The sequence below is a fragment of the Fukomys damarensis genome, unplaced genomic scaffold, assembly GCF_012274545.1.
Source record: "Fukomys damarensis isolate Sample0158 unplaced genomic scaffold, DMR_v1.0_HiC HiC_scaffold_25, whole genome shotgun sequence".
Lineage (NCBI taxonomy): Eukaryota > Metazoa > Chordata > Mammalia > Rodentia > Bathyergidae > Fukomys > Fukomys damarensis.
In genome coordinates, this window is record NW_022900937.1 from 25,061,825 (window position 1) to 25,078,280 (window position 16,456).

The following is a 16,456-nucleotide window of genomic DNA, read 5'->3' on the forward strand; positions in this document are numbered from 1 at the left end:
GGCTTGAGGGATGGTTCCTGGCAGCCTTGGGCGGGGGGTGCTGGTTGAGACAATGTCTTACTGTCTCAATCTGGCCTTGAACTCAGCCTCCCAAGTGCTGGGGCCATTTTTTTGCCCCAGGTAGCCTTCAAGGCCAGTGCTCTTCGCTGACTTACGGTTCTCTTCTGGCGTCCCTGTCTGCAGACTCAGACCTGGGGATAGGGTAGGCTTGACACTCCCAAAGGCGTCCCTGATGTTTTGGGAGGATGGAGGACCTCGCTGGAGGCTGCTACACACCTCTGCACCTTTGCCTGGCCCACCCACAGGCCTGCAGGTGCCCACACCTGACCAAAGGCACCTTCCCAGAAGAGAAAGGAAGCCTGTCTCACCCTTCACTTGCGACATTTGCATAACGAACCCTGCCTTTTTGCTCAGATGATGTGGGTTTAGAGGTCGGTATCTGTAAAATATCCTTGCCCTCACATTTGATGTTTGCCTGGGTATATGGGACAGGCTCTGAATGCTGACCACCACAGGAGAGGCTGGGCAGAGCCAGGGCTGTGGGGAAGCCCCAGGTCCACAGAGGCTGTGGCATGATACTATCATGGGCTCCAGCAGACCTGCCACCTGCTTCCTGTGCCAGGCTAAGTGTGCCTTGCACCTTGCTGGTGCTCATACTTGCCTGTCCGGACTGCTGCCTCCAAGACCACCCCTTCTGGTCCAGGAATCCTGGTCTCCCATTCCAGCCCTCGTGTCCCCAAGGTACAGGTATCTTTGTGGCAGTCTGGAAGATTCTATCAGCTGGGACCAACTCTCCTCTCCCCAGGGGGATTGGGATGGGGTGGGGATGGGGCTGTGTTCCAACTCCTGCCTCTGATGGAGGAAGGGACCCAGAAGACAAAGAGGACATGGCACGCCTTTTTATTCCTGGGGAGCAGCCGGCACTGTCCTGGCCACAGGCAGGTGGGTCAATCAGAGCTTCTCCAGGTAGGACCCGGGGACAAAGCCTCGCTGCCCGTTCCGCTCCACTGTCCACCAGCCATCCTCCCCCTCCAGGATGACTGCCAGGATGTCCCCCGCAGAGATGTCCAGTTCCTCAGAACTCTGAGCAAAGATGGTAAGTGCGTGAGATTGGAGAGATCTGTGGGAGCTGGCCTGGCACCCCACCTCAGCAGGAAGTACACACTGGGGGTGCAGTCAGCTGAGCCTCGCCATGCCCAGCTGGCCCATTTGGGGGCAGACGATGTGAGTACCTCCCTGTGTCAGCAGCCTCCCCCACCTGCTGCAGCTGTTGGAGCACCAGAGTCAGGGGTGCTCAGCACCCCCAAGCTAAGGACATGCTCCTTTCTCAGGGCTCACCACATAGCCTCCTCTGCTGTGGGCCCAGATGTCACTGTCTGGCCACTGATGCAAGGGCACCTGGTCATTGTGCTGGCCTAGCGCCCTGCCAAAGACCAGCCTTGGGGTCAATGTCCCTGCATGGCCTTGGTCAACCAGGGGCAATACCCAGAGCTCCCAGACCTGCAGCCCTCCCCTCCATGCAGGGAGCAGACTTGAGTCTTGGTACAGCCACCCTCAGCTGCCTCAAGCAGTCTTCAGGGACGCAGAAAACCAGTTCCAACATGGCCAAAGAACCCATTCTGGCCATGTAGTTCACACCAATGGCCACAGGATGGGGCCCTGAGCCAAGTGGCAGAACCTGACCCTCAAACCAGACTCTGTAGAGCAGGACCGGCTCCCACCTGCGCTGTGTAGTCGTACAGTGCCCGGTAGTCTTGAGCCAGGCAGTCCTGGGCAGGTGCCTCCTGCACAGGGACGGCGATGTCTGCATAGACACACTCCTTTCGCTCCGGGGTGGGCGTCAGGGTCTCTGTGGAAGCTGAGAGGTGAGGTTGGGCCTACCCCTTTCTAAGGACCATCCCTTGTGGTCCTGTCTACCCCCTTGCTATTGGAGAGCCTTTTCAGGGTTGCACCTATGCCACCTGGGTATTCTTCCCCTGGAATCAGAGTTTGGGGACCCCCCCAAATCATCCCATTACCAGTAGGAGCTTGCAAGGTTATGGTCTTTGGACTTCCATGCAGCAGCCCGGAGAACCTGGGATGAAAGAGGGTTAGTCCCTTCATTTGGGATGGAGAGGGTGAGGCAGGGAAACTGCAGACCTCTGGGATGTCCTGCCAGGGCTGGGTCCCAGCCTCCCACACGAACATAACTTATGGGGTGTCCTGAAGACAAGGGCTCCCCAAGAGTGTTTCCTGTGCCTCTTCTGTGACACTCCTAACCTGCTGCGAGATCTGTGAAAACACTCAGGTCCCCATTCCTGCTGTAGCCTTTCCTGTGGGGCAGGAGCACCTGCTGTAACACCCTGGTGGGGCTGTCACCAGCCTGGGCCAAGCCATCCCTCTTCCTCCTCCTCCTGTGGTCCCACAGTGACCAGAGGTCACAACACAGCACAAGGACCATGGCCCCTGGCCACAGCCAGCTTGAGAAGGGCTGGGGAAACCTGGGGAATTCCCAAGGGTGCAGGCTCCTATGTACAGAGGGTGCCTGCGGTACAGAGTATACTGCAGACTGATGTCCAGGGTCCAACCAGTGGTAACCAAGGGACAGGAAGCTGGCATGAGATCAGTCAGATAAGTAATGCGGTGTAATTGTGCAGTGTCTGGATCCCTGCACCACAGGCTCCCTGAAGCTTGGCTGAGCCTGTCCTGCCTCCCGAGTATTCAGCACTCACAGGATCCAGAGAAAGTAAAGCATGGCAAAGCCCCCATCACTGCGTGCTGACACCCACCACTGCTCACCTCTTCATCATGCTACAGGACAGCTGCACACCAGGACTGCCAGCCGACTGGGCAACTTCCCGGTCATAGTAGTTCTGGTAGGGCACTGGGGCTGAGATGGCATGCCTGTGAGGCCCAAGGGGGGCAGCAGGACCTAGGCCCTCACCCAACACCCCGGCCTGGGCCCCATTTCAGGCACAACAGTAATGGATGGATTTGCTGGGACCAATCAGGCTGGGGTGGGGCTAGGGGCCCTATCCTCACACCCATTCTCAGTTTCCTGGGACTCTCACCTCAGGGAGGCAGCTGGCCAGGGACCCATAAACTGGGGAACTGTGCTGTCCCCAGCCCCTCCCCCTTGAAGAGCTGAGGGCCCCCCAGTTCTCCCCAGCCAAGGCTCAGACAGCCCTGTGGCTTCCTAGGCCAGGCAGGCCCTACCTGGGGGCTCGGTGCCTGTGCCCTTGGCCTGGATGAAGCTGTTGATGTCGGCATCCACACTGCAGCCTTCCAGTGTCAGCCGCACCTCCTCATAGAGCTGAGATAGAAGAGAGCAGAGGCTGTGCACCAGGCTGTACCCTGGGGGTCAGAGCCCCAGCTAACTTCCTACTTCCTGAGCACTTCTGTGAAGGGGCCCTGTCTACCATGTTTTGTAGGAAACAGAATGGGGCAGGGATGAGCCTATAATGAAGCAGTGCTACAGGCTGAGTGGGTCCAGGGACCCAGGAGGCCATTATCTGGGTCAAGTCATTTGAGAAAAATAACCCAGAGCCTGCAGGTAAGAGGGTTCCAGTTTCCTTGAAAGCTCAGGACTTCCCATGCTTGGGATGCTGGGAGCAAGGCTGAGAGGTCTGAGACTCCTGACAAGCACAGAAGGCCAGATAGCTGCTGTCCATCCCTGGACATCCCTCCCACTTGCCTGCTCCTGCCTGCCTACCTCATCGTCCTTGACGCACTGCATGGAGAGCTGGTTGCAGTGCACCCACAAGGCATTGCGCAGGATGATCAGCCTGTCAAATTCCTGAAGCTGGAAGGCCTGTGGGTGACAGGAGGAGGGGCTGTGGGCTGGGCCAGGTGAGGCTGACCAGCCAGGCACGGAGTCTGACAAGATGAGAAGATGACTCCTGGGGTACCCAGCCCACCACTATGCCCCTCCAGGCTGCCAAGCAGGGTGTGAGCCTTGGGGCTCCCAGGGAGGCCAGCAAGAGGACACAGGACCTGGCCCTGATCCCTGGTCTCCAGTGGCCATGGCAGGGCCCGGGAGCCACAGCTTTTCCTGAACAGGCTTACGGCTTCAGCACCCAGGGGTGAAGGGTGCAAGATAAGGAGCTAGGACACAGAGCTAGGTGCCCAGGACAGGAACACCCACCTCAGACAGCTATTATGTCAGGGATGCAGCGGGGAAACAGTGAGCTCAGCCTCACCTCACAGGTAGTCCGGTGCTCCTGCTCCCACTCGGCCCGCACCTTCTCCAGATGCTCGATGCTCTGCCTGTACACCCTCTCTGCAAGCACAGCCAGCTTGGGGAGGCCGCCCCAGACCCTATCTCCCATCCCCAGGAGCCCAGGGGAGCTTCCTGCCTGTAGGGCCCCCTGTATGACGCAGGCCTTGGGGACTCCCAGCTCTGTGTGAGGGCTGACCTGGGTCCCCAGAGGCTCAGGGAGGGCATCCATGCCCAGGATGGAGGCAGGTGGAGCTACTGGGTGGGGAGCTTGGCAGGCTTGGATCGCTGGTGACCTATCACCAGCCAAGGGTGTGCAGGGCACATGGGGAGGAACTGTCCTGGGCAGGGAAGCCATGTGTCTAGGAGGTTTGCTAGCAGGGACTGGTGTCAGCTAAAGGACAGGATGTTATTTGGGCATGTTGCTTTGCCTCTTTGTGCCTCATCTGTTTCCCCATCTGTTAAAAAGGGGTTAATGGGGCGGTCAGCCCTACATACCTGCCTCAGTGGCTGCATCCTTGCACTGCTTGGCCTTGTTCTGGCTCTGAGGGGTGGAAGAGAGCTGTACTGAGTTCCTGCCCAGGCCCTGGAGCCACACAGGAATGACTCTCACACCGCTGCCACCCAGGGGATGCTCATGGGTACCTTCCATCCTTTGGGGCCTCCCCACAGTGGTGGAGAGTTCATGGAAAGGGAACAAGCCAGAGCTGCAGTGCACAATGGACATTGAGACGGAGGGTGGAGCCATGGCCACTGAGCCTATGGCGGGACCCAGGCTCCGGAGCCTGCCTTGCCCCAACCCACTCACAGGCCCTGCCCCTTGGGGCCTTGCTTGTGTGCCTGTATGCCAGGTGACACTGTTTTTGGGCCTGGGCACCTCTGACACCTCCAGCCTGGTCCCAAAGCCCAGGTGGTCAAGAGCTGGGCCTGGACAGCCTAGGTGTGGGTCCTTTCTCTGCAGCCCCCAAAGACTTCTTGTCCCTGCACTCAGGGCCTGCCCTGAGGATGGGATCCTGGGTACCACTGGAGGTGGCAGAAGGGACCCAGGTCACCCTCTGTCCAGGCCCCGAGGTTCACTCTGTAGGCCACTGCAGAGATGGAGACTGTGGGTCAAAGGCAGGTGATGGTTGGCGCCTCCCCACACACACCCTGCATGGCCCCCGAGAAACCAGCACCTTCTCCACTTGCTTCTGGCTGACACTGCTCCCACTGGCACTGATGCGATCGCAGGCCTGCTCGGCATCGTCTGCGTCCCGGCACTTCTGCTCGTATGTTCTCTTGGACTGGGGTGTGGAGGTAGGGACTGAGGGCTAGGCAGTCTGCTGTGGTGCCCCAGAGCCATGCGCCGCAAGCCCAGATTCCCTGTCCCTGGCAGGACTGTGGTGAAGGGGTCTCCACCAGGGACAGAGATCTGGGAGTCAGAGGCAGAGATGAGGAGGCAGGGGCAGCGTCCTTCCCACTGGGACAGTGGTGCACCCACTTCAGGATGCAGTTCCCAAGGAGGCACCTGGGGGACCTTTCTCCCCTTCCCACCTGGGATCTTGAGGATGCCATCCACGGACCCCCCCCATCATACGGTCCCCAGCCAGCAGCGTGTTCTCCCTGTGGCCACCCTGAGGGACCCGCCCCTGTCCTTCCCTCGCTGATCCCCTAGGGCAGTGGTAGTGAACCTATGGCACATGTGCTACAGTGGGCTGTTCATATCATTGAAAGCCGGAAAAGGTTCATCTTCAATGCACTAGGGGCCTGTATCCACCTGGGCGTGGAGCTGAAATCTGGGTGGAGGCAAGCGTGGCCTGGTGTCCCCAGGGCCCCTCACCTCCATGGCCTTCTTGTAGAGTGACAGCTTGCTCTTCTGGATGCGGTCCATTATGGCCTCATACTGCAGGGGTGGGTTGGGGGAGACACATGGGGCTCTGAGCAGGGGCCACCACCTCAGATGCTCCCCTAGACCGAGGGGATAGACCCCAAGGGCTACTTTCTTCATGGTCAGGACTTGGGCTCCACCAGAGTTCTCCCTGCACAGGGACACGCAGACATATACAGACACAGGGATGCACACACAGACACACTGAGACATGCAGAAACGCTCAAGCACACACACACCAAGACAGAGTCCTTTCTTCATTCACAGCCTGTTCTTATCACTGTTGCTCACACCCTACGTGCCCTGGTACTCCCACGTGTGCCATGTCCACACTGGACTGCTCATGCTTGCACACAAACTCACAAGCATAGACCAAACCCTCTACAGGGTGAGCACCACAGTACTAGGGTTATGCACAGCACAGCAGCCCCTTGCTCAGGTGGAGGCTGCGGGAATGTGGGGGGAGGGGATTAGAAATGACACCCATGTGCCTCAGTGCCCAGGTCTCAGGGTTGGGCCAGGTGGGAGACTTGGTCAGGTGCCCTGAAGCACAGGCTCACTCGTGTGTCCACACTGAGACACACATGTGCCCAGGGCCAGGTGAGGACATGGCCAGCTGTGACCTCCACAGCCCCACCTGGTGGCAGCAAACGCTCTACACGTTCAAGTCCCCACTCAGATCCCTGCCTGGCACCAGGGTCAGCAGCCCTGGGGACCCTGCCCCCTGGTGGGCAGACAAGTGGCTGCACTGAACTCCCGCCCTTGGCACCACCGCTCTGAACATTGTTCTCAACACTTGGGGAGGTAGACAAAAGTCCCATGCTACAAAGGGAAACTGAGGCAGAGTGTGGGGAAGTTGCCTAGCCTGGCCTGCTTGGGAAATCAGCTTTCCTCCATCTGTGTCCGTGTTTGTGCGTGTCAGTTCTGGCTGTAAATGACGCTTTCGCTCCATGCCATAAGCATCTGTCACTCTTCCCAGCCAGGCCCCAAGCCCTCTGCCGCCCTGCAGCCTCTGCTCACACACTTCCCACAATGGGGGCCTCCCACCCTGTGGTCACCCCGAGGGCCAGCCATCCCTGCCAGGTCAGAAGCGGCTCCAGCCACTCAGCTGACCCACAGTCCCCGCCCCACGGTCTGCTCCACTCTGATCCTGGGGCTCAAGGCTGGTGTCCAGGGACTCCTCAATCCGACTGGCTGTGATACCCCCAAACCCTGCGGCCCATGTGGCAGGACAATCAAAAACCAGAACCTTCCTCTCCCGCCTAGCCACGCCCTCGCCCTCCTTCAGTCGCCACACCGGAAGCCTGGGTCGCACCCTCCTCACCTTGCGCCTCTGCTCCTTCTGACGCTCACGGAACTCCTCCAGGCTCCGCAGCTCCTCTCGCAGGGCCAGGGCCAGCTGGAGGTGCGCGCTGCCCACGTTCTCTGTCTCTGGGGGTAATCCTGCTTCAGCCTACCGCAGCTCCCCTACCCAGCCCTGCTTGGCACCCCTCACCTCTTCTTTGCCCTCACATCCTCCCTCAGCCTCACAGCCTAGTACAACCAGTGAGAGCCTGCTTCACTCTCCTCACTGGCGTCCACCCCCTCTGTTACCCTGTAGCCTGGGTGGGGATGGTGGGGACTTACGCTGCTTCAGGGAGTCAAAGGAGGCCCTCAGGGTACTGCGAAACAGAAAAGACTGGGTTGGCAAGGAGACCGTGTGTACAAACCTGAAATCCTGGCTGGCCCAGAGCCTTTTATTTTGTTGGGGGGCCCTGTACCAACTTGGGCCCAAGGGACCTAGGTAGTAGCAGAATCGTGTCCATCCACACAAACCTCATCCCAGAATTTCTGGAAAGAGAAACCCTCTGTGGGAATTACAGAGTAATCCAACCTTTCTGCTGTGGCAGAGGAGGGAGGCAGGGATGTCCCTTTCTCAGATCCGTGCCTGTCAGCGTCCAGTGCACCCAGTGTGAGTCTGACACAGGAGAGGGCCATGCTCAGACCTGGCCTCCCCAGCTGGGGGTATTCAGAGGGATCTTGGTGAGAGCCTTGGGCCAGCAGGTGGCAAGAGGGGACATCTGTGGGGAGGGGCAAGGTGGGCACTGGGGTAAAGGGGGGGAGAGGGCCAGGCCGGTGGGGCAGGGACAGTGCTGGGGTGAGCAGATGAAAACAGGATGCGCATTTGCTTGGGCGTCAGACAAACAGGCGCAAACAGCACACGCACCAGGACCTGGTGCAGTAGGTGCTGCAGACATAGTCACTGGTCAGCCTCAGCCCTTCTGCAAATCCCATCCAGGGAAACCTGGACCACAGCAAGCAATGGGGGAGCGCCTGCCCCCTGGTGGCCACCTGACACCTAACACTCAACTTTCTCTGGGAAGAAGCCTGGCTTCCAGTTCTCCTGGGACAGATGGGGAAACCCAGCCAAAGAGAAGCAGGGACCTGGCAGGACCCAGGGAGCCAGGCCTGAGGGAGACTGTGGGTCCCAGTGACCAACCAGCTCCTGTCCTGCACTTGTGGGTGGGTCTGACAGCAGCTGAGCCTCCTCTGGCAAGAGTAGAAATGCAGAGTCCTAGGCCATGAGCTAAATGGAGTGGGTCCTGGCCTCTGCTCATACTACTCAAGGGCTCCTGTGGCTCCATCCAGTCCAGAGGTTTCACCCTCAATTCCAAGGGGAGGAGGCCTTTCCCATCCTCACCTCACAAACAGGAAATGAGGGTGGCCTGGGAGAAGGCAGAGCCTGAGGCCAGAGGAAGGAGGGGGCGATTGCTGTAACAACCCCACCTCCCATGACACCTGGACTGTGACACCATGCAAGCTTCTAGCTCCTGCCACCCGTCACCAGTGCTCACATGTATGACTCATCCTATTGCCCCTTTCTACTTGACTCTCAGGAAGCTCAGCCTAAAATTCTGCCCTCAAACACAGGCCAGTTTCCCAGTATAAATGGCTTTTCATGTGCTCTCCCCCAACATAGGCTGTGCCACTTCAGCTCCTTGCTTTGGCATCCCTATCCCTTCTCTACCTGGCGTCCTATTGGTTCAGACAGCCCAACCAGCACCTCCCTCCACAAAGGGCTATGTCCACAGGGAGCTGGCATCAGGGATGGGCGTGCTGCCCACCAGTTCCTCAGGGACAGCTTCATTCTCTGAGCTCAGGGGAATAGCAATCACAAAGTACCCTGCAAGAAAACCACAGTGCTTCAGGTCTATGGCAAAAGGTAGTGAGGGTTTGAGCACATCCTTTGGGAGGCTGTCCTTGCTCACAGGAAGCTCTTCACCCTCAATGCTTTGGCCTCAGCCCAAGAGCTTCCAGGGGCAGGGGCACCTACCACTTGTCAGGGGTAGAGAGGGCTTGTGAGGTATATGGTGAGTGGAGGGGAAAGGGTGGCCCCATCTGGGTGGGTGAGCTTCCTGTTAGGCTGGACACTTGGGGACCAGGTCTCAGTTGTGTCCCCCATTGCCCCGAGTTAACAGCCTGCAAAAGAGGTTCGTGCCACAGTCACATTTAGATGGCAGAGATGTCCCCAACTCTCCACTCTCTGGGTCTAGCAGCAGATCCCACCTGAGTCTGAGGGATGTTGTGGAGCTGGAGTTCAGCTCTCCTGCTCATGTGGTTGAGGGACCCCCTGGTTTCCTTCCCATCCCCCTCTGCTTGCTACACTCCAGGGGCTGAGAGATGCACGGCACAGACCTGGGCTTCCCCACCTGGGGCCAGGCCTCCCTCACACGTGTCCATGCCAGGGACCAACATGGTGCCATGGTGCCCACTCACATCTCCTACAAGGAGCCTCCAACCTGGTGTAGAGAAGGTGGCCTGTGGATGGATGCCAGGTCCCAACTATGGGAGGACTTCCTGGAGGAGGCACCAGAAGTGAGGAGGAGGAGCTCTCTCCTTGATTTGGGTTTTGGGGGCTTTGTCTTATTCTAACTCCTGAGTTCACCTGCCTCAGCCCTGGCACACAGTTGGTGCTCCATAAATGCCTGCAGAACAAATGGGTCAGTGAGGATCCAATTAAAGGAGTGACAGGTGTCCTCACTACCCTCCTGTGTTCAGGACCACTGATCACGCCATGTGCAGGCATCAGGGCTGCATGGAGGCCCTGGGGGAGGGGTTAGTGGGACAAACCCAGCCAGGGACCCCCATCTATAGGTGATACCCATCCATTGCATGTCCTGCCCTACCCAGCCACTGCTGGCTTCTCCTTGCTCCCCTCCCATCCTGCCCCAGGGGCCAGGTTCTGGGTTGCAGGTCCCGGGTTCCTTCTTTTTGAGGGTGGGGTTGAGGCAGGGTCTCAATATGTAACCCAGGCTAGCCTGGAACTTGTAGCAATCCTCCTGCCTCAGTCTCCTAAGTGCTGAGATTGCAGGCATGAACCATCACAACCTGCCTAGGGTTCCTTCTGTCTAGGCATTGCCAGCCCAGCTCTGGCTCCTACTGGGGCAGCCTCTGCTCCCCATCTCTTGGTCAACCCCTCCCCCTCCAGTCTCCAGCTCTCATGTTGTCTTCAGGGCCTTGGCAGGGGTGGTGGGGGGGGCAGAAAGGGGTCTTAGACACCCAAGCTCCCCAGCAGGACCTCTGCACACCAAACCAAGCAGGTGCTGTAATCTATCTGCTGGGCAGAGGGGCAGGTGGTGGGGCCAGGGAAAGTGTGAACCCTACTGTGTCCTGAGCATATCCTGCATCATCGTGAGGGCTCGGAGCACCTCTAAGGGGTGACTGCCACCTTCTTCAGTGACCCACGACTCAGAAAGGGAAACTAAGTCAGGCAAGAGGTCTAAGTCAGGCCCCACTCAGCCTTCCCACGCCCCAGCTCAGCTCACCTCCCCAGTGCTACCAGGGAACAGCTCCTCTCCTGCCATCAGTTTGTGACTCAGACCCCTGAGCAAGGCTCACAGGACCCACCTCCCACAGCCACCTCCTGGACTGGCTCCAGTCATCTCTTGGAAAAATCAGCTCCCCGGGCACAACTCACATCGGCCGCTCAGCTATCCCCTCAGTGTCACTACACACAGCCCAGAGCAGTGGCACCTTAGAGAGCATGATCTGTTTGGGGACTCTGTCTCAGGCAGACAGGTCACATCACCTCCAGGAATCAGTGCGGGGAGAAAGCAAGGTGGTTTTGCAGGCTCAGGCCTTGGGCCCCTATTTAGGACTTAGCTGCAGCCAGCACTGAGCTGCTGAGCCAGCAGCTAGACCCAGCACCGAGCTGCAGCCTTCTCTGTTCCCACCTGGAAGTGTACCCCAGGCTCCTGTGCCCAGCCTCAGCCACACTCTCTGTCTCCCACCCAGGCACACACAGACTCTGTCATGGCTACTCCCGGGGCACCCTTCCAGCCAGGCCTGTGCCAACCCCTGGACCATTTAACCTGCTGAGGAAAGGGGTGTTCTTATCTTGCCACTGACAGAGACAGAGACCATTCTGGTGGGAGAAGAGCAGGCCCTGGGCCCGAGATGTGTCCCCTCCCAGCCCCCTCTTCATTCTAAAAGCCCAGGCTGACACATCATTGCAGGAGCTGGGACCAGTGGACAGGGGCCATAGCTGCCCCCAGGACTGGGTGGTGCTGGCCTGGGTGTGAGCAGCTAGGGACAGAGAGTTTTGGCCTGTCCTGCCTGCCAGCATCCAAAATCGATCAGCAGTTACTACACGGGGCCCATTCCGCAAGCAGTCTGGATGCCCCGTGACGCGACACCCAAGAGATAAAGTCTCAAAGCCCCAGCCAAGGAGGGCCTAGAGCTGTGCCTGATGCTTACTTGATCTCCGTCTGCCCGCCTGCCTTCCTTGCAATCTGCACCAGCTCCTTCCCATAGCGCTCCTCTGCCTGGGCCCTGCAAGGCACAGTGGGCACTGCTATCTCCTTCAGGGCCACTCTGCCAGCCTCAGTGCAGGACACCTGCTGGGAGAAGTTGGGACCCCCCCACAGCTGCCCTTGGGGGTTCAGGCTGGGGGACCCCGGTTGGCTTCTGGCTTCTGGGAGCCCGGAGAGATGGGGCCCCGCCCTGCCCACCCTGGTTATCTCGTACCTCTGCCGAAGCAAGTCCTCCACATCCTTGCACATCTTCCTGCCATCCAGCAGCCGCTGCAGCAGCACCTCATAGCCTGTGTGGGCTGTGAAGTCCCTGCACTGGAACACAGGACACAGGGACACATGAGCTCAGGGTGGGGGGCAGTGCGAGGTGTGGGTCGTGTTCCAGTGCAGACCCTCAGGCTACTTCTGGAGCAGCATCTGCCCTGTCCCCCTCCCCACTTGAGGTTGAGCTTTTGGGATTTTGCTATGACTTCGCACTGCACCCAGGAGGTGGCCCACATTGGCAGAGGTGACAGGCAACTGGGCAGGGCTACTGTACCTGGAGTCAGAGCTCACAGTCTAGGACATATCAACACCAACACAGGACAGTGGGTAAGAGGGCCACCACTGAGGCTCTGGGACCACTGCCAGCCCCACAGTTCATATCCACTCTGGTACCTGGTGCTACTGTGCCCCTGGTCTGTAACACTATCATCTCAGTGTCCAAGGGGAGAACCGGTGTGGGGTGAACCAGCTTGGCATGGTGGGCTGCCACTGGGCAAAGGCCATCCACCTGGCATCCCCCCCCAAGTACCCTCTATGACAACTATGGTGCTGGCCACCTGCACAGCTGATGGTCCGCTGGAGAGCCCATCTTGCAAGGTGGGCACCAGGACACAGCCGGCACCTCCATGTCCCTACCTTGCTCCTTTACTTTTGGTGCTGGGGAAGGAGCCCAGGCCTCACACACAAGGCCATCATTCACCTCTGAGCCACCCCAGCCCTGGGTTGGCGTCCAAGGGAGTATACAAGGGGCACCTTAGGGTATCTTGGGCTCCAGGTATGAGACTGAGCTGCTATGCAACAGCTGGGGGGGACAGAGGGGCGCAGGGATCAAGGATCCTACAGCATCCCCCAGTCCAGGGCCAGGCACCTGCTCCCAGCCCTCCTGACTCAGGGAGGAGATGAGTCCTGGTGTAACTCTGGAGCCCATCAGCCCCCATCCTGGGTTGCTTGGGCTGACAACTAGGCACAAGGCAGGGCCTGAGATTCAGCACTGAATCTTCACTCCAAAAGCCCCAGAAGCTGGAAAGGACCACACACATCATGGGTCCATCCCACAGAGCTCAGAGGTCACCGGGCCCCACCCAAGGTCAAACATAACCTGTCTCCCATGCAAAGCCCAGCCTCTTTCCCCAGCCTGCCCTCAAATTATGAACATGAGGGAAAGAGAGCCAAGTAAAAATCAGGGGGAGCTTCTTGCAAAAAGCCATGCTCTAAGGGAACACAAGGTCTTTAAGGTCTAAAGAAAATCAGACATGATTCTCCAATTCTGCCCATCCTCAGCCAACTGGAATACATGGAAGTCCCTATACTCCTGTCCCCCTTTGTAGGTGGCCCTGGGAGCTCCCGTGGGGTCCTGTCCTGGATGTGGGATCTGCCTCAAGTGGCACAGGCCCAGGCTTGTCTGTGTGGCTTTTGGCTTTCCTACACTCTTGCTGGCTACGTGGCTAGCAGATCCAGCTGCCCCTCCCTGTACCTCTGCCCTCCCTCCAGACCCTACATCAGAAGCCCGGGCAGTAGAGGTGGAAAACAGGAGCCTCTGCCCCTGCTCTCCCTAGGAGGGGTCGTTCCGAGTAGGCACCATGTTCAGGCCAGGAAACCACAGTCCTGACTGGGAAGCATTCTGTCTCCCAGCTGCCCAGGCACTGAGGGAAAGGAAGAGCCAGTTGGGGCCACAGTCAGGACAGGATTAGGGTGAAAAGAGGTCCTGGCCACCCCAGGGGTCCCTTTCCCTGCCCTGGCTGAGGCCCCTGAGTGGGAGAGAAGCCATGCAGACCTACATTGGCCATCCGGAAGCAGAGGAGAGCAGCACGGGCCCACAGGCTAAGTCCTCAGGAATGCAGTCCCTACAGTGCTGAGGCTGGTGACTTCTGTCTGCAGCACACACAGCATCATGAGCCACAGGCACCGTGACTGGTGACCAGGCTGTTCCGAGGAAGCGCCTGACCTGGGGCTGCCCAACTGCCTCCTAGCCCTGCCCTCTTCCATGCTGTATCTTCTCCTCTACCCCGCCTTCCCCCTGCTAGATCCCACTCCTCAAGGGGTGGGTTCTGCTCAGTGCCTGGGAGTGAGGCTCAGTATGCTGTTGAGTAAAGAAGGAACCAACATTTCTACCCAAAACGTCTCCATTGCAGACCTACCATCCAAGGCCCAGCACCAGAATTGCCCCCAGAGTCCTAACCCCAGCCTCTCACTTCCTCCATCCATCCTCAGCCTCTGTCCTCTGTGTCCTGCCCATGGCCTTGCCTTCTGTGAATTCAAAACTGAGCCCTTGCTCCATAGGTCACACTGGCCCCTGGGCACCGACCACAGGAATGTCCACAATTGTTGATATGTGCCTTTCACAGTTAAAGCTTCTCCCTGGGTTTCCAGAGCCATTCTTAAGAATGAAACCATCGGGCTGGGGATTTAGCTCAGTGGTTCCAATGCCTGCCTCGCAAGTGCAAGGTCCAGAGTTCAATCCCTGGTACCAAAATAATAATAATAATAATAATAAAGAATGAAACCACCACAAAAAAAGACCTCAGGCTCCAAGGCTCCATGGGAGGACAAAATCCCAGCTCTGATAACCTCTAGCTCACAGTCACATCCCCTCCTGTTTCGCCTCTCTAATGCCAAGACCCTGCTTCCCATTGTTACTTACTTGTAATTGGCTTTTAAAAACCCCCAATCATGTAGGTCACACAAATGAGCTGCAAATGATACATGTGATAAAATAAGGTGGTGAATGTTTAAATTTTAAAAATGTGTATTACAGGAAAAGACACATAGCCGTCGATTCCCCCGTAACCCTCCCCCTTACTTTGAACACACTCATCTCAGAAGCGGCTCTGGAAGTCCTTTTCATGAGGGTCATTAGCTGTGTTGTCATGGCTGCCCAAATGTCCAGAAATGACTCAAAACATTTGCCTTTTGTGGTTATTTTTACTTTAGGGAAGAGCTAGAAGTCACATGGTGCCAGATCTGGTAAATAAGATGGGAGAGGATATACCGTAATGTTTTTACTTGATGGCAGTTGCTCTCTGAGAAGCCAAGAGTGACAAGGAACATCTTCACGATGGAGCAGAAAACCATTTGCCCATGTCCCTGGCTGTTTTCTACATACATCACTTCTCAAATGCTCTAATTAAGCCCTTATAATATTCAAAGTTCACAGTAGTGTTTCTGGTACAAACTCAGTTCTCAATATTCTACCAAGGTTAAAAAAACACACACACACACATCATCACCTTAATGTCGGATCTTGATTGATGTGCTTTTTCACACAAGAACTGGGTGATTTCCATTGGGAACTCTGAACTTGGTCCCAAGATCTAAACCATAGACCTGACAGTCATCTCCTGGGATGGCATTTCTTTAAAAGCTGGACTGGGAAGCAGCAGGATTGAGCAATTCCAGTGACATGGACAAAATCTAACATTAGTGCATGACTTCTGCCTCACTGTAAAACATCCCTCTCTCAACCACAGCTCACAACCCAGTGACTGCACAATATCGCTGTTCCCCAGGGTTTCATCCTGAGGGTCTTGCCTTTCCGTTGGGTGGCACTCGGCAGCAGCGCTCACCATTGCACCTCGTGTTATTAGTTTCCCGCAAGCTCTGCTGTACACGATTCCCCTGACACCTGGATTATGATTATGGTTGCCTGGGTCATTTTCCCGGAACTTGACAGCAGTTTTGCCAAAACCACCAGTTCTTACAGGCCAATGCAGGTGTTCAACCAACCTAGATTTGGATCAGGTCAAAGCCTTAGGTTTCATGTCAAGGCCCCCATGTTCTGAACGTGCACTCTGTGAAGAGCCGTGACGATGGATTTATGCACATCCAGCCAGGTTTGAGAGACCAGAAAGTGTGACCTCAATGCATTTCATACCCTACCAACCGACTCCCCACACCTTAGCAGCCCTGCATCTGCACCCCATAAACCTTTCCAAATTCCACCCTTGGGAGGCAGATTTGAGGCTCAGGGTGCCTGCTCCATGCTCAGCCATCCTGGAACACATGGCCTAATCTCAGTGATGGGCAGGGGTCGGGGTACAAAACAGGCCTGGCTTAGTAACAAAATCTCTACTGACCAGATCCTTGCGCCACACACCACACCAAGAACATCCTGGCCGCTATCCTTGAAAATGCCACAGACCCAGGAGAGTAGGGACAGCAACAAGGAGGCCCAAAGCGGGGAGGTGACTGCCCACAGCCACTCCACTGATAAAGGACAGGGATAGGATCAGAACTGGGGTTGGACCATCCCCCAAGTCATATGCATACATCAGTCATTCAGTAACCAGCTCAGTAAGGGATTTCCAGTGTCAATTATGGAAAAGTGACTTTTTTTTTTTT

The 16,456-nt window shown here is 57.3% G+C and overlaps 1 protein-coding gene across 5 annotated transcripts in view; it reads right to left on the reverse strand.

The window, feature by feature from the left end:
* Positions 1–870: 870 nt before the first annotated feature.
* Positions 871–16,456, reverse strand: part of Pstpip1 (proline-serine-threonine phosphatase interacting protein 1) — a 30,735-nt gene continuing 15,149 nt past the window's right edge. The window contains exons 1-15 of one of the 5 annotated variants that reach the window (XM_033756157.1): positions 13,897–13,920; positions 12,069–12,169; positions 11,799–11,873; positions 7,689–7,723; positions 7,387–7,493; positions 6,015–6,077; positions 5,371–5,478; positions 4,694–4,739; positions 4,179–4,258; positions 3,692–3,790; positions 3,196–3,292; positions 2,779–2,869; positions 2,019–2,074; positions 1,722–1,849; positions 872–1,083 (exon numbers count right to left, since the gene is read on the reverse strand). In XM_033756157.1, the coding sequence (XP_033612048.1) occupies positions 952–1,083; positions 1,722–1,849; positions 2,019–2,074; positions 2,779–2,869; positions 3,196–3,292; positions 3,692–3,790; positions 4,179–4,258; positions 4,694–4,739; positions 5,371–5,478; positions 6,015–6,077; positions 7,387–7,493; positions 7,689–7,723; positions 11,799–11,873; positions 12,069–12,169; positions 13,897–13,905 (1,227 nt within the window). In that variant the 5' untranslated portion in view covers positions 13,906–13,920 and the 3' untranslated portion in view covers positions 872–951. The other 4 variants (XM_033756155.1, XM_010626115.2, XM_033756156.1 and 1 more) reach the window with 4 other exon arrangements.